Here is a 20,940-nt window from a genome sequence, read left to right as displayed (position 1 = left end):
CGCTTACTGTGGGCAGAGCACTGTACTAAGCGCTTGGGAAGTACAAGTTGGCAACATATAGAGACGGTCCCTATCCAACAAAGGCCTTACTATTGAGTGCTTACTGTTTTTATTTTTATTTACTTATTAACTTATTTATTGAGTGCTTACTATTGTTATTATTCTTGCATTTGTTAAGCGCTTTCTACGGGCCAGGCACTGGACTAAGATCGTCAGTGTTATTTATCGGTACTAAGATCATCAGTGTTACTACTGAGTGCTTACTATTATTATTATTATTCTTGCATTTGGTAAGCGCTTCCTACGTTCCTGGCAGTCTACTAAGATCGTAAGTGTTATTTATCAAGTGCTTACTACTATTATTATTATTCTTGCATTTGTTAAGCGCTTCCTACCTGCCAGGCACTGGACTAAAATTGAGTGCTTACTATTATTATTATTATTATTATTATTATTCTTGCATTTATTAAGCGCTTCCTACGTGCCAGGCACTGGACTAAGATCGTCAGTGTTATTTATCAAGTGCTTACTATTATTATTCTTATTCTTGCATTTGTTAAGCGCTTCCTATGTTCCAGGCACTCTACTAAGATCGTAAGTGTTATTTATCGAGTGCTTACTATTATTATTATTATTATTATTATTATTATTCTTGCATTTGGTAAGCACTTCCTACCTGCCAGGCACTGGACTAAAATTGAGTGCTTACTATTATTATTATTATTATTCTTACATTTGTTAAGCGCTTCCTACGTGCCAGGCACTGGACTAAGATCGTCAGTGTTATTTATCGAGTGCTTACTATTATTATTATTATTATTCTTGCATTTGTTAAGCACTTCCTACCTGCCAGGCACTGTACTAAGATCATCAGCAGTGTTATTTACTGAGTGCTTACTATTACTTACTATTATTATTATTATTCTTGCATTTGTTAAGCGCTTCCTACCTGTCAGGCACTGTATTAAGATCGTCAGTGTTATTTATTGAGTGCTTACTGTTATTATTATTATTATTCTTGCATTTGGTAAGCGCTTCCTACCTGCCAGGCACTGTACTAAAATTGAGTGCTTATTATTATTATTTTTATTCTTGCATTTGTTAAGCGCTTCCTATGTGCCAGGCACTGTACTAAGATCATCAGCAGTGTTATTTATCGAGTGCTTACTATTATTACTATTATTATTCTTGCATTTGTTAAGCGCTTCCTACGTGCCAGGCACTGTACTAAGATCATCAGCAGTGTTATTTATCGAGTGCTTACTATTATTATTATTATTCTTGCATTTGGTAAGCGCTTCCTACGTGCCAGGCACTGTACTAAGATCGTCAGTGTTATTTATCGAGTGCTTACTATTATTATTATTATTCTTGCATTTCTTAAGCGCTTCCTACGTGCCGGGCACTGTACTAAGCACCAGCAAACAGGGCTGCACACAGTCCTGCCCCTCTTGGGACTTACGGTCTCAATCCCCATTTTACAGATGAGGGAACTGAGGCCCGGAGAAGTGAAGTGACTTGCCCAAGGTCACACAGCAGACAAGTAGCCGAGCGGGGATTATAGCCCGTTAATAATAATAGTGATAGCGTTTATTAAGCGCTTACTATGTGCAGAGCGCCGTTCTAAGCGCTGGGGAGGTTACAAGGTGATCGGGTTGTCCCACGGGGGGCTCACAGTCTTAATCTTAAAGTGGGATTAATCTTAATCTTTAATCTTTTAAATTTAATCTTTAATCTTAAAGAGTCTTAAAGTGCTCTGCACACAGTCGGCGCTCAATCAATACGACTGATTGATTAACCCGCATTTTAATCAATCAATCAATCGTATTTATTGAGCGCTTACTATGTGCAGAGCACCGTACTAAGCGCTTGGGAAGTACAAATTGGCAACACACAGAGACAGTCCCTACCCAACAGTGGGCTCACAGTCTAAAAGGGGGAGACAGAGAACAGAACCAAACATACCAACAAAATAAAATAAATAGGATAGAAATGTACAAGTAAAATAAATAAATAAATAGAGTGATAAATATGTACAACCATATATACATATATACAGGTGCTGTGGGGAAGGGAAGGAGGTAAGATGGGGGGGGATGGAGAGGGGGACGAGGGGGAGAGGAAGGAAGGGGCTCAGTGTGGGAAGGCCTCCTGGAGGAGGTGAGCACTCAGCAGGGCCTTGAAGGGAGGAAGAGAGCGAGCTTGGCGGAGGGGCAGAGGGATTGGGGGCATTCCAGGCCCGGGGGAGGACGGGGGCCGGGGGTCGACGGCGGGACAGGCGAGAACGAGGTACAGTGAGGTCACTGAGGCCCAGAAAAGTGAAGCGACTTGCCCAAAGTCACCCAGCTGGCAACTGGCGGAGCCGGGATTTGAACCCATGACCTCCGACTCCAGAGCCCGGGCTCTTCCCACCGAGCCACGCCGCCGCTCAATGTGTGCAAGAGCACTGGACTAAGCGCGGGGGAGAGCACTACGACACAACGGAGTTGGCAGCTCCGGTCCGTGGCCGCGGTGGTAAGCGCTTACCCAGTGCGAATACGCGGGAGGTGAGTTCGGATTCCGCCAACTGTCAGCTGGGTGACTTTGGGCAAGTCACTTCCCTGGGCCTCGCGGGCCTCACCTCACAGGTTGAAAACCTCGCTCCAACCCGCCCTCTCCTCTCCATTCGGACGGCTCCGCTGCCCCCTCAGCCTCTTCGCTGACCTTCCCGCCTCCCCCCCCCCCCCCGACTCCAGTTCGTACTTCACTGCCCGGCTGGATCGTTTTTCGAGAAAAACGTCCGTCAGCATCATCGGTCGTATTTATTGAGCGCTTACTGTGCGCAGAGCACTGTACTAAGCGCTTGGGAAGTACAGATTGGCAACGTATAGAGGCGGTCCCTACCCAACAGCGGGCTCACAGTCTAAAAGGGGGAGACAAAACCAAACATACTAACAAAATAAAATAAATAGAATAGATATGTACAAGTAAAATACATAAATAAATAGAGTAATAAATATGTACAAACATATATACAGGTCAGAGGTCATAGGTTCAAATCCCACCTCCGCCAACTCCCAGCTGTGTGACTTTGGGCACGTCACTTAACTTCTCTGTGCCCCAGTTGTTTCCGCGCTCCTCCCGGACCTCCGGTGGGTGCCCGTCCACCTCCGCGTCAAACGGAAGCTCCTCACCGTTGGCTTGACTTGTACGTATCTATTCTATTTATTTTATTTTGTTAGTGTGTTCGGTTTTTCTTTTCTCTGTCTCCCCCTTTTAGACTGTGAGCCCAATGTTGGGTAGGGACTGTCTCTATAGGTTGCCAGTTTGTCCTTCCCAAGCGCTTAGTACAGTGCTCTGCACATTTTGTTCTCCGTCTCCCCCTTTTAGACTGTGAGCCCACTGTTGGGTAGGGACTGTCTCTATATGTTGCCAATTTGTACTTCCCAAGCCCTTAGTACAGTGCTCTGCACATAGTAAGCGCTCAATAAATACGATTGATGATGATGATAGTAAGCGCTCAATAAATAAGATTGATTGATTGATTTAAAGCCGTCCATCCCCTTGCCCCCTCCTCCTGTTGGGTAGGGACCGTCTCTCTAGGTTGCCAACTTGGACTTCCCAAGCGCTTAGTCCAGTGCTCCGCACACAGTAAGCGCTCAATCGATCCGATTGAATGAACGAACGAACGCAGCTCTCCGCTGGGAGCGGAGACGCCGCTCTTCCGCCAGCCCACCCGCCCCTCCCGTCTCTGCCGACGACTGGGCCGGACGGCCACCGCTCCGGGGAGGGGTCCGGGGGTTTGCCCCTCGCCTGCTGACGGGCCGGGGTCGGGGGGCGTGTGAGCCTCACCTAGATTGCTGTCCATTTTCTGGTGATAGGCTCGCAGCTGCTCGTTCTTCGGGTACGCGTCGGGGATGGCGGTGGAGCGGGCTCCCCGAGTGACATCTTCGGTAAAAGAGAGGCCCGTTAGGTGTTAATAGCTTGGGGGTGGAGGGGGGAGACACCGTGGTGGCGATGGCTAGCGGCTCCTCCCCTTCGCACCCCCCGACCACCCAGGGAAGGGGTGTCGGGCCGGGCCCGCTCACTCACCGGCTCCTTCCAGCTTCCTCAGGTTGGGGTGGCTGGCCTGGTAGCGTGCCTCTTGCTCTCTACTGGACTCCACGGCTTCTTTCAGCCTGCGGGCAGGAGTCGAGAGAAAAAGGTCGCTTTTCCAGAAGGGAAAAGGGCCCGGCTTCCCCCGCCACGAGCAGGGGCTCCGTGCTGCAGAAAGGCGCGGGGCCCCGGGCTCACCGGGAACTGGACTGGGAGGAGGGCGAGGCGCTGGGCTCCGAGGCGGCGGCCCCCACTTCGGGGGCTTTGGGTTTGAAGTAGTTGACCAGCCCCCCGAAGACGCTCTTGATGCTGTTGATGTGCCGCTGGCTGATGGTTAAGTCGCGATCCATCTGGTCCACCATGCGCTCCGTGCGCTCCAGGGCCCCGCGTTGACGCAGCAGCTCCTACGGGCACGAGGCGGGGAGGGGGTTGGGGCGGGCGGGAGGGGCGGCCCTTGCGTCTCTCCCCTTATTACACCCCAATTCCCACCCTTCTCTTCTCTCCCGGCGGCGTTCAGCGCGGTGCTCCGTACACAGGCGCTCGATCCGCCCTTTTAGTCTGTCAGCTCCCTGCAGGCGGGGAACGTGTCGGCCGACTCACTACTGTGCTCTCCCAAGCGCTCGGTACAGAGCTGTGCCCAGAATAATAATAATAATGATCATCATCATCATCATCAATCGTATTTATTGAGCGCTTACTATGTGTTGGACATAGTCCCTCTGTCACATAGGGCTTAGAGTCTTAGTCCTAACAAAACTACATACTAACAAAATAAAATAGAGTAATGAATACGTACAAACATATATACACATATATATATAGGTGCTGTGGGGAGGGGAAGGAGGTAAGTTTGTACGTATTTATTACTCTATTCATTTTACTTGTACATATTTATTCTATTTATTTTATTCTGTTAATATGTTTTGTTTTGTTGTCTGTCTCCCCCTTCTAGACTGTGAGCCCACTGTTGGGTAGGGACCGTCTCTAGATGTTGCCAATTTGTACTTCCCAAGTGCTTAGTACAGTGCTCTGCACACAGTAAGCACTCAATAAATACAATTGAATGAATGAATGAATGAATGTGCAGAGCACTGTACTAAGCGCTTGGGAAGTACAAATTGGCAACACATAGCGACAGTCCCTACCCAACGGTGGGCTCACAGTCAACCATCATCATCAATCGTATTTATTGAGCGCTTACTATGTGCAGAGCACTGTACTAAGCGCTTGGGAAGTCCAAATTGGCAACATCTAGAGACAGTCCCTACCCAACAGTGGGCTCACAGTCTAAAAGGGGGAGACAGAGAACAAAACCAAACATACTAACAAAATAAAATAAATAGAATAGATATGTACAAATAGAGTAAAAAAATATGTACAAACATATATACAGGCATAATGATGGCATTTATTAAGTGCTTACTATGTGCAAAGCACTGTTCTAAGCGCTGGGGAGCTTACAAGGTAATCCGGTTGTCCCACGTGGGGGCGGCTCACAGTTTTAATCCCCATTTTACAGATGAGGGAATTGAAGCACAGAGAAGTGAAGTGATTTACCCAAAGTCACACAGCCGACAGTTGGCGGAGCTGGAATTTGAACCCGTGATCTCTGACTCCAAAGCCCGGGCTCCTTCCACTGAGTCACGCTGCTTCTCAATAAATACCACTGATGGATTACAGTGACATGACTACCCATCCAAGGTCACCGACGGGCCGGCTCCACTCCGCCCTGATGGCCTGCCTGAGAGATCGGTCGATCGATCGGGTTTCCTGAGCGCTTACTATGTGCAAAGCACTCTGTTAAGTGCGTGGGGGAGTACAACAGATTTAGCAGACACTTTTCCTGCCTAAAACAAGCTTACAAGTCTAGAGGGGGAGACAGTAGTATGAATTAAATAAGCAATTTACACAGTTTCACACTGTTTCTCCTAGGGGGGCACGGGTGGTGGATAGTCCCCGGAATCTGCCCAGGTCCCGGTGTGTCTTTGTCTCCCTACGTTCCAAGCGCTTAGTCCAGTGCTCTGCACATAGTAAGCGCTCAATAAATACGATTGAATGATTTATCTCTGTCTGTCTCTCTCTCCCTCTCTTTCTCCCCTCTGTTCCCACCCACACACCCAAACTCACACCCAGAGTGCTCGAGCCATTTGCCTGCAGTATGACCTTGGACAGGTAACTTCACTTCTCTTTATCATCTGCATCCCCGTATGCAAAATGAGGATTCAATACCCGTTCTCCCTCCCACTTAGAATAATAATAATGATGGTGGCATTTGTTAAGCGCTTACTATGTGCAAAGCACTGTTCTAAGCGCTGGGGGGGGGGGATACAAGGTGATCGGGTTGTCCCAAGGGGGGCTCACAGTCTTAATCTGTGACTGTGCTTTAAATCTGTGCTTTAGACTGTGAGCCCACTGTTGGGTAGGGACTGTCTCTATATGTTGCCAACTTGTACTTCCCAAGCGCTTAGTACAGTGCTTTGCACACAGTAAGCGCTCAATAAATACGATTGATTGATTGATTGATTAATCCCCATTTTACAGATGAGGTAATAATAATGATGGCATTTGTTAAGTGCTTACTATGTTCTAAGCGCTGGGGGGGGGGATACAAGGTGATCAGGTTGTCCCAAGGGGGGCTCACAGTCTTAATCCCCATTTTACAGATGAGGTTATAATAATGATGGCATTTGTTAAGCGCTTACTATGTGCAAAGCACTGTTCTAAGTGCTGGGGGGGGATACAAGGTGATCAGTTTGTCCCACGTGGGGCTCACAGTCTTAACTGAGGCCCAGAGAAGTGAAGTGAGAATGATTATCTTGTATCTACCCCGGTGCTTAGAACAGCGCCTGGCACATAGCAAGCGCTTAACGAACACCACAATTATCATGATTATTGTTACCCCAGCACTTAGTAATCACAATCCTTCCTCTTCCCCTCCCCACAGCACCTGTATATATGTTTGTACAGATTTATTACTCTATTTTATTTGTACATATTGGCTATTCTATTGATTTTGTTAATGATGGGCATCTAGCTTTACTTCTCTTTATTCTGATGACCTGACACCTGCCCACGTTTTGTTTTGTTGTCTGTCTCCCCCTTCTAGACTGTGAGCCCGTTGTTGGGTAGGGGCCGTCTCTATATGTTGCCGATTTGTACTTCCCAAGCTCTTCTCCCCCTCGTCCCCCTCTCCATCCCCCCCATCTTACCTCCTTCCCTTCCCCACAGCACCTGTATACATGTATGTACATATTTATTACTCTATTTACTTATTTTACTTGTACATATCTATTCTATTTATTTTATTTTGTTAATATGTTTGGTTTTGTTCTCTGTCTCCCCCTTTTAGACTGTGAGCCCACTGTTGGGTAGGAACTGTCTCTATATGTTACCAACTTGTACTTCCCAAGTGCTTAGTACAGAGCTCTGCACACAGTAAGCGCTCAATAAATACGATTGATTAACTGATTGATTAGTACAGTGCTCTGCACACAGTAAGGGCTCAATAAATATGATAGAATGAATGAATGAATAATAATAATGGTGATATATGTTGGGCGCTTACTATGTGCCAGGCACTGTACTAAGTGCTGGGATCAATGCAAGCGAGTCAGGTTGGATACAGTGCCTGTCCCACATGGGGCTTCCAGTCTTAATTCCCATTTGACAGAGGAGGGACCGGCGCCACCGAGGTGAAGTGACTTGTCCAAGGTCACACTGCAGACAAGTGGCAGAGCGGGAATCAGAACCCAGGTCCTTCAGACGCCGAGGCCCGTGCGCTGTCAATCAATCAATCAATCAATCATATTTATTGAGCGCTTACTGTGTGCAGAGCACTGTACTAAGCGCTTGGGAAGTACAAGCTGGCAACATATAGAGACGGTCCCTACCCAACAGTGGGCTCACAGTTATGTTCCACGCACACGGTCACAATAAAAAAAAGCAACTCTTCAATATCTAGGCTCTGGTCGACTTTCTGTGCATCTCGGACCAGACGGATCGGGAATTCAGAGATGTTCCGGGCGACTGTGCTTCCCTCTAACAACATTATTATTATTAATAAATTATTATTATTATTTATTGAGCGCTTAATACAGTGCCCTGCACACAGTAAGTGCTCAATACGGTTGAATGAATGAATGAACCTGATTCGTTCAGGTTCAGTGGCTGTCCACTAGGCCGTGCCGCTATTCGGCCCAGACTAAGTGATTAACAAATGCCACCAATTTTTTATTTATTTTTTTTGAGGGAGGAGATCTCTGAGCAATGGAAGAAGCGACTGCCAGATTTCTGTAAGTTTTGCTTAAGTTTCTGGAGTGTGAACTCTGTTTTCGCTTCCCCGGCTGTGGTTTCACTTCCCATTTCCCCTCTGGCCCTGTGTTCACCTGACCTGGCTGGGTCCCCCGAAACTGAGCAATAAAATCATAAAATGCCGGCTATCTCCCCCCGCCCCCCCCCCCACCTCTGTTCAGTTCCAACCCAAGTCAATCAATCAATCAATTGTATTTATTGAATGCTTACTGTGTGCGGAGCACTGTACCGATCACTAGGAAGAATCTGACAGATCCTAGAGAGATCCCGGACTAATGCAGAGGCAGAGAAGGTAAGACGGACGTGCCTGGTTTAGTCACCCCTCTCTCTTTTCTTTTTTTTAAAATTTTATTATATTTGTAAATTAATTACGGTATTTGTATATTGGTGTATGGTATGGTATTTGTTACACAGTTCCCTCATCTGTAAAATGGGGATTAAGACTGCGAGCCCCATGTGGGACAACCTGATCACCTTGTATCCCCCCCCGAGGGCTTAGAACAGTGCTTTGCACATAGTAATCAATCAATCCATTGTATTTATTGAGCGCTTACTGTGTGCAGAGCACTGTACTAAGCGCTTGGGAAGTACAAGTTGGCAACATATAGAGACAGTCCCTATCCAACAGTGGGCTCACAGTCTAAAAGTAAGCGCTTAACAAATGCTATCATTATTATTATTATTATTATTATTATTATTATTATTACACACTTACTATGTGCCAGGCACTGTACTAAGCGCTGGGATAGAGACAAACTAATCAGGTTAATAATAATAATTATTATATTATTATTACAGTCCCTGTCCCACCTGGGCTCCACAGTCTTAACCCCCATTTTACCGATTCATTCAATCGTACTTATTGAGCGCTTACTGTGTGCGGAGCACTGTACTAAGCACTTGGGAAGTACAAGTCAGATGTATATATGTTTGTACATATTTATTACTGCATTTATTTTACTTGTACATATTTATTTATTTTATTTTGCTAATATGTTTTGTTTTGTCGTCTGTCTCCCCCTTCTAGACTGTGAGCCCGCTGTTGGGTAGGGACCGTCTCTGTACGTTGCCGACTTGTACTTCCCAAGCGCTTAGTACAGTGCTCTGCACACAGTAAGCGCTCAGTAAATACGAATGAATGAATGAAGGAAGGAACTGAGCCACAGAGAGGTCGAGTGACTTGCCCACGGTCACCCAGCAGGTTTTCCCCTTCCCGGTTTTTCGGAGGAGGCCCGGTATGACGAAGGTCTGGTGGCGCGACTGGTTTTTTGTTTCGTTTTGTTTTTTCCAATGGTCATTTGTGGTAGGGAATGGTAGGGATGGTAGGGACCATCTCTATATGTTGCCAACTTGTACTTCCCAAGCGCTTAGTACAGTGCTCTGCACACAGTAAGCGCTCAATCAATACGACTGATTGATTGATTGATTTGTTAAGCACTTACTATGTGCCAGGGACAGTCCTAGGTGCTGGGGCAGATACAAGGTAATCAGGTTGGACACAGTCCGGGTCCCCTGAAGGGGCTCACAGTCTTAACCCCCATTTTACAGATGAGGGAACTGAGGCACAGAAAGGCCAAGTGACTTGCCTAGCAGACTTCCCCTTTTCCCAACAGGTTTTTCGAAGGCGGCCTGGTAAGGCCAAGGTCTGACGGCCCGGGGCCGTGAGCCGGTGGGACGCCTGCCTGGGTCAGGTTTTTTGGTTTTTTTAATCATCATTCGTATTTATTGAGCGCTTACTATGTGCAGAGCACTGTACTAAGCGCTTAATGGTATCTTTTTATCTTTTTAATGGTATCTGTTAAGCGATTACTATTGTAATCAGGGTGGACACATTCCCTGTACCACATGGGGCTCAGTCTTAATCCCCATTTTACAGATAATTGAAGCCCAGAGAAGTGAAGCGACTTACCCAGGGTCACACAGCAGACGAATGGCAGAGCCGGGACTACAACCCGGGTTCTTCTGACTCTCAGGCCCGGGCTCTAGCCACTAGGCCACACTGCTTCTCATTTTGGGGTTACCCGTTCATTCAGTTGTATTTAGTGAGCGCTGACTGTGTGCAAAGCACTGCATTCATTCATTCATTAAATCGTATTTATTGAGCGCTGACTGTGTGCAAAGCACTGCATTCATTCATTCATTCAATCGTATTGAGCGCTGTGTGCAAAGCATTATATTCTGCACACAGTAAGCGCTCAATAAATACGATTGATTGATTGATTCATTCATTCATTCAATCGTATTTATTGAGCGCTTACTGTGTGCAGAGCACTGGACTAAGCGCTTGGGAAGTCCAAGTTGGCAACATATAGAGACGGTCCCTACCCAACAGCGGGCTATTAGGGGGAGACAGACAACAAAACGAAACATATTAACAAAATAAAATAAATAGAATAAACGTGTACAAGTAAAATAAATATAGAGTAATAAATACGTACAAAGCACTTGGGAGAGTACAATATCACAACGGACGCATTCCTGCCCACAACGAGCTCACAGTCTAGAGGGGGAGACTGACATCACTATAAATAAATAAATAGATATGGCCTCTTTAATCTTCTGCCTGTTTCACTGCTCTCCATTTCAGGGAGGGCAAGGAAGGAGGGGCTGTCAGGCCAGAAACTATAAGCTCGTTGTGGGCAGGGAGGGTGTCCGCTGATTGCTGTAGTGACCTCCCCCAAACACGTAGTACAGTGCTCTGCTCAAAGTGAGCGCTCAAAAAATATGACTGAATAAGAGGCCATCTTCCCAAGGGCACCTGTATATATGTTTGTACATATTTGTTACTCTATTTATTTTACTTGTACATATCTATTCTATTTATTTTATTTTGTTAGGATGTTTGGTTTTGTTCTCTGTCCCCCCCCTTTTAGACGGTGAGCCCACTGTTGGGTAGGGACCGTCTCTCTATGTTGCCAACTTGGACTTCCCAAGCGCTCAGTCCAGTGCTCTGCACACAGTAAGCGCTCAATAAATACGATTGATGATGATGATGATGAAGGGCGGCCCAGGTCAGAGGTTCGGAGAGGCGTGACGAAGTCCCGTTTCATTTTTATCGCCGGACTTGACGCTCTCCTTGGCTTCCCCCCCCACCCCCGGCCACTGAGAAGTGGGAACTGACTGAACACCCTGAACTGATTTTATCACAGAATGGTTTAGTACAAGTGACCTGTTTGTCCTCTCCCAGACACTCAGTGCAGAGCACATAGTTAGCGCCCAATCAACATTATTGATTGATGTGAGGACTCTCGAAGGAGCGGAAAGGATTAAATCTATGTCACTCTTGCGCTTAGGGCCGGGCGCTGCTAGCATTAGCTTTTCGGTCAATACCACCGATTGATTGATGAGATCCAGGTGATCCCCTTTTCCGGAGATTCTTGCCCGAAAAGTATTCCCGGAGAAACTCAATTTATCATCATCATCATCAATCGTATTTATTGAGCGCTTACTATGTGCAGAGCACTGTACTGAGCGCTTGGGAAGTACAAATCGGCAACATACAGATGTATAAGTGAATGTATAAATGAAATTTATACATTTCAACAAGAGTGAACACACCGCTGAACCAGCGTGGCCTGGAGGAAAGATCCCAGGACTTCGAGTCCGAGGACCTGTTTTCTAATCCCAGCTCCACCTGCTGTGTGACTTTTGGGCGAGTCACTTCCCTGTGCCTCAGTTTCCTCAACTGTGAAATGGGATTCAATACCTGTTCTTCCCCCTACTTAGACTGTGAGCCCCAGGCGGGCCATGGATTGGGACTGACTTAATTGACCGTTCGCTACCCCAGGGCTTAGAACAGTGTTTGACACCTAATAAACGCTCAATTCATTCATTCAATCGTATTTATTGAGCGCTTACTATGTGCAAAGCACTGTTCTAAGCGCTGGGGGGAATACAAGGTGATCAGGTTGTCCCACGTGGGGCTCACAGTCTTCATCCCCATTTTACAGATGAGGTCACTGAGGCTCAGAGAAGTGAAGTGACTTGCCCAAGGTCACACAGCTGACAATTGGTGGAGCTGGGATTTGAACCCATGACGTCTGACTCCAAAGCCCGGGCTCTTCCCACTGAGCCATGCCGCTTCTCTGCCGCTCAATCAATCAGTCGTATTTATTGAGCGCTTACTGTGTGCACAGCACTGTACTAAGCGCTTGGGAAGTACAAGTTGGCAACATATAGAGACGGTCCCTACCCAACAGTGGGCTCAACAAATTCCATTAAGGAAATAAAAAAAGGAGGAAAAAAAGGCATGACACTTCTCTGTGCCTCAGCTCCCTCACCTGCCCAAGGGACATCATCATCAATCGTATTTATTGAGCGCTTACTATGTGCAGAGCACTGTACTAAGTGCTTATAATAATGATGATGGCATTCGTTAAGCGCTTACTATGCGCAAAACACTGTTCTAAGCGCTGGGGAGGTAACAAGGTGATCAGGTTGTCCCACAGGGGGCTCACAGTCTTAATTCCCATTTTACAGATGAGGTCACTGAGGCCCAGAGAAGTGAAGTGACTTGCCCAAAGTCACACAGCTGACAATTGGCAGACTTGGGATTTGAACCCATGACCTCTGGCTCCAAAGCCCGGGCTCTTTCCACTGAGCCACGCTGCTTCTCCATCCCTGTTCATATTCAATCCCTATTCTCCCTCCTACTTTAACCGCGAGCCCCGTGGGACTTGATTATCTCGTAACCGCCCCAGCGACTAATACGACCGACGGTGCTTGATGATGATGATGATGATGATGATGATGATGGCATTTATTAAGCGCTTACTATGTGCAAAGCACTGTTCTAAGCGCTGGGGAGATTTCAAGGTGATCAGGTTGTCCCACGGGGGGCTCACAGTCTTCATCCCCATTTTACAGATGAGGTCACTGAGGCACAGAGAAGTTAAGTGACTTGCCCAGAGTCACACAGCTGACAATTGGTGGAGCTGGGATTTGAACCCATGACGTCTGACTCCAAAGCCCGGGCTCTTTCCACTGAGCCACGCTGCTTCTGAATCCCTATTCATATTCAATCCGTATTCTCCCTCCTACTTTAACCATGAGCCCCGTGGGACTTGATTATCTCGTAACCGCCCCAGCGACTAATACGACCGACGGTGCTTGATGATGATGATGATGGCATTTATTAAGCGCTTACTATGTGCAAAGCACTGTTCTAAGCGCTGGGGAGATTTCAAGGTGATCAGGTTGTCCCACGGGGGGCTCACAGTCTTCATCCCCATTTTACAGATGAGGTCACTGAGGCACAGAGAAGTTAAGTGACTTGCCCAGAGTCACACAGCTGACAATTGGTGGAGCTGGGATTTGAACCCATGACGTCTGACTCCAAAGCCCGGGCTCTTTCCACTGAGCCACGCTGCTTCTCCACCCCTGTTCATATTCAATCCCTATTCTCCCTCCTACTTTAACCGCGAGCCCCGTGGGACTTGATTATCTCGTAACCGCCCCAGCGACTAATACGACCGGCGGTGCTCGGCACTTAGTAAGCGCTTAGCAAATGCCACGATTAAAAAAACAAATACCCCCACGCATCATGGCTCTGCATCACTAAGCTGCTGTGACCTTCCACACCAAAGTGTCATTCTACAAATTGCAAAGTGTCATTTGCAACAAATTTGTTGCAAATATCCTCTGATATCTTGGAGAGGTGGGGAACCACCAAGTGGCCTTTTCCCTACTTGAAAACACTGAAACGAGGGTGGGAAGCAGCGTGGCCCCTGTGGATGGACCCCGGGCCTGGGTCAGAGGACCTGGGTGCTAATCCTGACTCCCCAACTTGTCGGCTGGGTGACCCTGGGCGAGTCACATCTCTGCCTCAGTTCCTTCATCTGTAAAACGGGGCTTAGGACCGTGAGCCCAATGTGGAACAGGGACTGTGTCCAACCCGATTTGCTCCTATTCCCCTTCCCGGCGCTTAGTACAGTTTCTGGCACATAGTGAGGGCCTAACCAAGACCATATCTTGGTCTTGGTCTACATATCTATTTATTTTATTTTGTTAGTATGTTTGGTTTTGTTCTCTGTCTCCCCCTTTTAGACTGTGAGCCTACTGTTGGGTAGGGACTGTCTCCATATGTTGCCAACTTGTACTTCCCAAGTGCTTAGTACAGTGCTCTGCACACAGTAAGCGCTCAATAAATACGATTGATGATGATGATGATGATGACCACAATTATTATCTGCAAAATGGGATTTCACTACACGGTCTCCCTCCTATTTCGACAGTGAAGTCCACGAGGGACCTGACGATCAGGTACCTTCTCCGATGTCTAGACCACAATTATTATCTGCAAAATGGGATTTCACTACACGGTCTCCCTCCTATTTAGACAGCGAACTCCACGAGGGACCTGATGATCAGGTATCTTCCCCGATGTCTAGTACAGTGCTTAGCCCAGGGTAAGCGCTTATCTGATAGCACAATGATTACCCTTAAGGCTGGGCACTCTGGTTTCTGGGCCCGATGGGAAAGCGACCGAATGGGAGAGTCCATCCTGAGTTCCCGCCCCGCGTTTCCTCAGGAACTCAATCGGATAAGGGGGTGAGGGGGAGCCCTGAGGTTTGGGAATCAATCAATCAATCGTATTTATTGAGCGCTTACTGTGTGCAGAGCACTGTACTAAGCGCTTGGGAAGTACAAGTTTGGGAACTCCGCCTTGCCCTCGGTGACCCCCGTTCTTGGTTGAGAGATAATAATAATAATGATGGCATTTATTAAGCGCTGGGGAAGTTACAAGGTGGTCACGGGGGGCTCACAGTCTTAATCCCCATTTTACAGATGAGGGAACTGAGGCCCAGAGAATGATAATAATAATGATGATGGCATTTATTAAGCGCTTACTATGGGAGAAGCATCCCCCGCCTTGAGTTTCCCAACCGAACTCACCTCTGCGGACGCAACCCCGACCTTCTCGGACTCATAGAGGAGGGAGAGGGATCGCTGGGTGCTGCCCACTGTAGCCTCCGCTCTCTGGAGGACTTCCTGCCGGAGGAACCGCTGCCGGTCCCAGGGCTCCGGGGGCTCCGGGTTCCTCACGTCTCCCCACCGGGCGGGCTTCATCTCTTCCTCCTCATCTTCGTCAAAGGGGTTATAGCTCTTGGGATAGGCGGACATGGCGCCGGCCGGCGGTCCGGCCCCGTGGCCGCTCGGACGGGTAGGGCGAGGGGAGGGTCGTTATCCAAGACTCACGGGAACCATCCTGCCGAGGAGAAGGGGAAAGCGATGTTACCCGCGGGTGTCTTCAGCCCATCTCGCCCTCCGTCCAGCTCCTGGCCCGTTGTCCTTCCTCCACCACTGGGCCCTCTCTGCCCCTCGGAGGAACCATGGCGACACTGGCAATGACTCTCATCCTATCCCATCTGGACTACTGCATCAGCCTTCTCTCTGATCTCCCATCCTCGTGTCTCTCTCCACTTCAATCCATACTTCATGCTGCTGCCCGGATTATCTTTGTCCAGAAACGCTCTGGGCATATCACTCCCCTCCTCAAAAACCTCCAGTGGCTACCAATCAATCTGCGCATCAGGCAGAAACTCCTCACCCTGGGCTTCATGGCTGTCCATCCCCTCGTCCCCTCCTACCTCACCTCCCTTCTCTCCTTCTCCAGCCCAGCCCGCACCCTCCGCTCCTCCGTCGCTGATCTCCTCACCGTACCTCGCTCTCGCCTGTCCCACCATCGACCCCCGGCCCACGTCCTCCCCCGGGCCTGGAATGCCCCCAATCCCTCTGCCCATCCGCCAAGCTCGCTCTCTTCCTCCCTTCAAGGCCCTGCTGAGAGCTCACCTCCTCCCGGAGGCCTTCCCACACTCAGCCCCCTCCTTCCTCTCCCTCTCCATCCCCCCCGCCTTACCTCCTTCCCTTCCCCACAGCACCTGGATATATGTTTGTACATATTTATTACTCTATTTATTTATTTATTTTACTTGTACATATCTATTCTATTTCTTTTATTTTGTTGGTATGTTTGGTTTTGTTCTTTGTCTCCCCCTTTTAGGCTGTGAGCCTACTGTTGGGTAGGGACTGTCTCTAGATGTTGCCAATTTGTACTTCCCAAGCACTTAGTACAGTGCTCTGCACATAGTAAGCGCTCAATAAATACGATTGATGATGATGATGATGGGGCAGAAGGGGGCACGGGGGAAGGGAGAGACCTGCAAAAGAGAAGCAGCGGGGCCTACCGGGAGAGCGGTACTCCCTACTGGGAGTCGGAAGGACCCGGGTTCCGATCCCAGCTCTGTCACCGGCCTATTGTGTGGCCTCGGACAATTCATTCGGTCGCATTTATTGAGCGCTTACTGTGTGCACAGCGCTGGACTAAGCGCTTGGGAGAGTCCGTTTTATTTTATTTTGTAGTATGTTTGGTTTTGTCTCCCCCTTTTAGACTGTGAGCCCACTGTTGGGTAGGGCCTGTCTCTATATGTTGCCAATTTGTACTTCCCAAGCGCTTAGTACGGTGCTCTGCACACAGTAAGTGCTCAATAAATACGATTGATGATGATATAACGATAAACAGACACCGGCTCTGCCACTTGTCAGCAGTGTGAGCTTGGGCAAGTCACTTAAGTTCTCTGTGCCTCAATGACCTCATCTGTAAAATGGGGGTGAAGACGGTGAGCCCTAGGTGGGATAACCTGATTGCCTTGTATCTAAGCAGCGTGGCTCTGTGGAAAAAGCCCGAGCTTTGGAGTCAGAGGTCATGGGTTCAAAACCCGGCCCCGCCACTTGTCAGCTGGGTGACTTTGGGCAAGTCACGTAACTCCTCTGGGCCTCAGTGACCTCATCTGTAAAATGGGGATGAAGACTGGGAGCCCCCCGTGGGACAACCTGATCACCTTGTAACCTCCCCGGGGCTTAGAATAATAATAATAATAATAATGTTGGTATTTGTTAAGCGCTTACTATGTACAAGGCACTAAGCGCTTAACAAATATCACCATTATTATTACCCCGGTGTTTAGAACAGAGGTTGGCACATAGTAAGCGCTTAACAAATACCAACATTGTTATTATTACTGGTTAGAGGAGGAGCCTAGGAGTCAGAAGGGAGTCAAGTGACAATCCCAGCTCTGTCACTCAGCCTGCCGTGTGGCCTTTAACAATCCATTCAATCGTATTTATTGAGCACTTACTGTGTGCAGAGCATTCATTCATTCATTCAATCGTATTTATTGAGCGCTTACTGTGTGCAGAGCACTGTACTAAGCGCTTAGGAACTGGACTTAGCGCTTGGGAGAGGACAATACAGCAATAAATAGACACGTTTCCCGCCTGCAACGAGTTTAGAGTCCAGAGGGCCTCTCTGGAAAACGGGAAATAAGACTTGTGATCCCCGTGTGGGACAGGGGCCGAATCCAACCTGATTATAATAATAATAATGAAGGCTTACTATGTGCCAAGCACTGTTCTGAGCGCTTAGTACAGTGTAAGCGCTTTGCAAATTCCATTTTAAAGGAAAAAAACAAGGAAAGGGAGCAGGAGGAGAGGTGAGGCAGGAAGGGCTCCCCACTTCCCCATCAGGCCCGATCCGGTCCGCTTATAATAATAATATTAGTGATGGTATTTGTGAAGGCTTACTATGTGCTAAGCACTGTTCTTAGCGCTTAGTACAGTGTAAGCGCTTCACAAGTTCCATTTTAAAGGAAAAAAACGAGGAAAGGGAGCGGGGGAGAGAAGAGAAGTGAGGCATGAAGGTTTGCCCACTTCCCCGTTAGGCCCGATGCGGTCCGATTATAATAATAATATTAGTGATAGTATTTGTGAAGGCTTAGTATGTGCCAAGCACTGTTCTTGGCGCTTAGTACAGTGTAGGCGCTTCAGAAATTTCACTTTAAAGGAAAAAAAGAAGGAAATGAAGGAAGGAGCAGGGGGAAAGGAGCGGTGAAGCAAGAAGGGCTGCCCACTTCCCCTTCTGACCCGATCCGATTATAATAATAATATTAGTGATGGTATTTGTGAAGACTTACTATATGCCAAGCACTGTTCTTAGCGCTTAATACTGTGTAGGCGCTTCACAAATTTCCTTTTCAAGGAAAAAAAGAAGGAAATGAAGGAAGGAGCAGGGGGAAAGGAGGTGAGGCAAGAAGGGCTGCCCATTTCCCCGTCAGACCCGATCCGATTATAATAATAATATTAGTGATGGTATTTGTGAAGGTTTACTATGTGCCAAGCACTGTTCCTAGCGCTTAGTACAGTGTAGGCACTTTACAAATCTCATTTTAAAGGAAAAACACAAGGAAAGGGAGCAAGAGGAGAGGTGAAGCAAAGGGAGCAAGGGGAGAGGTGAGGCGATCCGATTATGATAATAATATTAGTGATGGTATTTGTGAAGGCTTACTATGTGCCAAGCACTGTTCTTAGCGCTTAGTACAGTGTAGGCGCTTCACAAATTCCATTTTAAAGGAAAAACACAAGGAAAGGGAGAAGAGAGAGGTGAGGCAGGAAGGGCTGCCCACATTCCCATCAGGCCCGATCCGATCATAATAATAATATTAGTGATGGTATTTGCGAAGGCTTACTATATGCCAAGCACTGTTCTTAGCGCTTAATACAGTGTAAGCGCTTAACAAATCTCATTTTAAAGGAAAAAAACAAGGAAAGGGAGCAAGAGGAGAGGTGAAGCAAAGGGAGCAGGGGGAGAGGTGAGGCGATCCGATTATAATAATAATATTAGTCATGGTATTTGTGAAGGCTTACTATGTGCCAAGCACTGTTCTTAGCGCTTAGTACAGTGTAGGCGCTTCACAAATCTCATTTTAAAGGAAAAACACAAGGAAAGGGAGCAGGGGGAGAGGTGAGGCGATCCGATTATAATAATAATATTAGTGATGGTATTTGTGAAGGCTTACTATGTGCCAAGCACTGTTCTTAGCGCTTAGTACAGTGTAGGCGCTTCACAAATTCCATTTTAAAGGAAAAAAACAAGGAAAGGGAGCAAGAGGAGAGGTGAAGCAAAGGGAGGAGAGGGGAAGCAAAGGGAGGAGAGGGGAAATAAAGGGAGCAGGGGCAGAGGTGAGGCGATCCCATTATAATAATAATATTAGTGATGGCATTTGTGAAGGCTTACTATGTGCCAAGCACTGTTCCTAGCGCTTAGTACAGTGTAGGCGCTTCACAAATCTCATTTTAAAGGAAAAAAACAAGGAAAGGGAGCAAGAGGAGAGGTGAAGCAAAGGGAGCAAGGGGAGAGGTGAGGCGATCCGATTATAATAATAATATTAGTGATGGTATTTGTGAAGGCTTACTATGTGCCAAGCACTGTTCTTAGCGCTTAGTACAGTGTAGGCGCTTCACAAATCTCATTTTAAAGGAAAAACACAAGGAACGGGAGCGGGGGAGAGGCGAGGGGATCCGATTATAATAATAATATTAGTGATGGTATTTGTGAAGGCTTACTATGTGCCAAGCACTGTTCTTAGCGCTTAGTACAGTGTAGGCGCTTCACAAATTCCATTTTAAAGGAAAAAAACAAGGAAAGGGAGCAAGAGGAGAGGTGAAGCAAAGGGAGGAGAGGGGAAGCAAAGGGAGGAGAGGGGAAATAAAGGGAGCAGGGGCAGAGGTGAGGCGATCCCATTATAATAATAATATTAGTGATGGCATTTGTGAAGGCTTACTATGTGCCAAGCACTGTTCCTAGCGCTTAGTACAGTGTAGGCGCTTCACAAATCTCATTTTAAAGGAAAAAAACAAGGAAAGGGAGCAAGAGGAGAGGTGAGGCGATCCGATTATAATAATAATATTAGTGATGGTATTTGTGAAGGATTACTATGTGCCAAGCACTGTTCTTAGCGCTTAGTACAGTGTAGGCACTTCACAAATCTCATTTTAAAGGAAAAACACAAGGAAAGGGAGCAGGGGGAGAGGTGAGGCGATCCGATTATAATAATAATATTAGTGATGGTATTTGTGAAGGCTTACTATGTGCCAATCACTGTTCTTAGCGCTTAGTACAGTGTAGGCGCTTCACAAATCTCATTTTAAAGGAAAAAAACAAGGAAAGGGAGCAAGAGGAGAGGTGAAGCAAAGGGAGGAGAGGTGAAGCAAAGGGAGCAGGGGGAGAGGTGAGGAGATCCCATTATAATAATAATATTAGTGATGGTATTTGTGAAGGCTTACTATATACCAAGCACTGTTCTTAGCGCTTAGTACAGTGTAGGCGCTTCGCAAATCTCATTTTAAAGGAAAAACAAAGAAAGGGAGCAAGAGGAGAGGTGAAGCAAAGGGAGGAGAGGGGAAACAAAGGGAGCAGGGGGAGAGGTGAGGCGATCCCATTATAATAATAATATTAGTGATGGTATTTGTGAAGGCTTACTATGTGCCAAGCACTGTTCTTAGCGCTTAGTACAGTGTAGGCGCTTCACAAATCTCATTTTAAAGGAAAAACACAAGGAAAGGGAGAAGAAAAAGGTGAGGCAGGAAGGGCTGCCCACTTTCCCGTCAGGCCAGGCCCGATCCGGTTCGGTCCGGTCCGCTCCTGTCAAGCCGCCCCCTCCGCCAGCCTCACCGCTCAGGCGTCCGCGCGACGCGGCCGCCTCACCGCCGCAGCCCGGA

The 20,940-nt window shown here is 47.4% G+C and overlaps 1 protein-coding gene across 2 annotated transcripts in view; it reads right to left on the bottom strand.

The window, feature by feature from the left end:
- Positions 1 to 20,940, bottom strand: part of SNAP29 (synaptosome associated protein 29) — a 22,665-nt gene extending 1,725 nt beyond the window's left edge. The window contains exons 1-5 of one of the 2 annotated variants that reach the window (XM_038763349.1): positions 20,894 to 20,940; positions 15,280 to 15,592; positions 4,273 to 4,478; positions 4,072 to 4,157; positions 3,832 to 3,927 (exon numbers count right to left, since the gene is read on the bottom strand). In XM_038763349.1, coding sequence (XP_038619277.1) covers positions 3,832 to 3,927; positions 4,072 to 4,157; positions 4,273 to 4,478; positions 15,280 to 15,507 — 616 coding nt within the window. In that variant the 5' untranslated portion in view covers positions 15,508 to 15,592; positions 20,894 to 20,940. The other variant, XM_038763348.1, reaches the window with a different exon arrangement.

This window comes from Tachyglossus aculeatus, chromosome 21 (genome assembly GCF_015852505.1).
Source record: "Tachyglossus aculeatus isolate mTacAcu1 chromosome 21, mTacAcu1.pri, whole genome shotgun sequence".
NCBI lineage: Eukaryota > Metazoa > Chordata > Mammalia > Monotremata > Tachyglossidae > Tachyglossus > Tachyglossus aculeatus.
The sequence above is the reverse complement of the archived record's forward strand: the minus strand, read 5'-3'. Positions and strand labels throughout refer to the sequence as shown.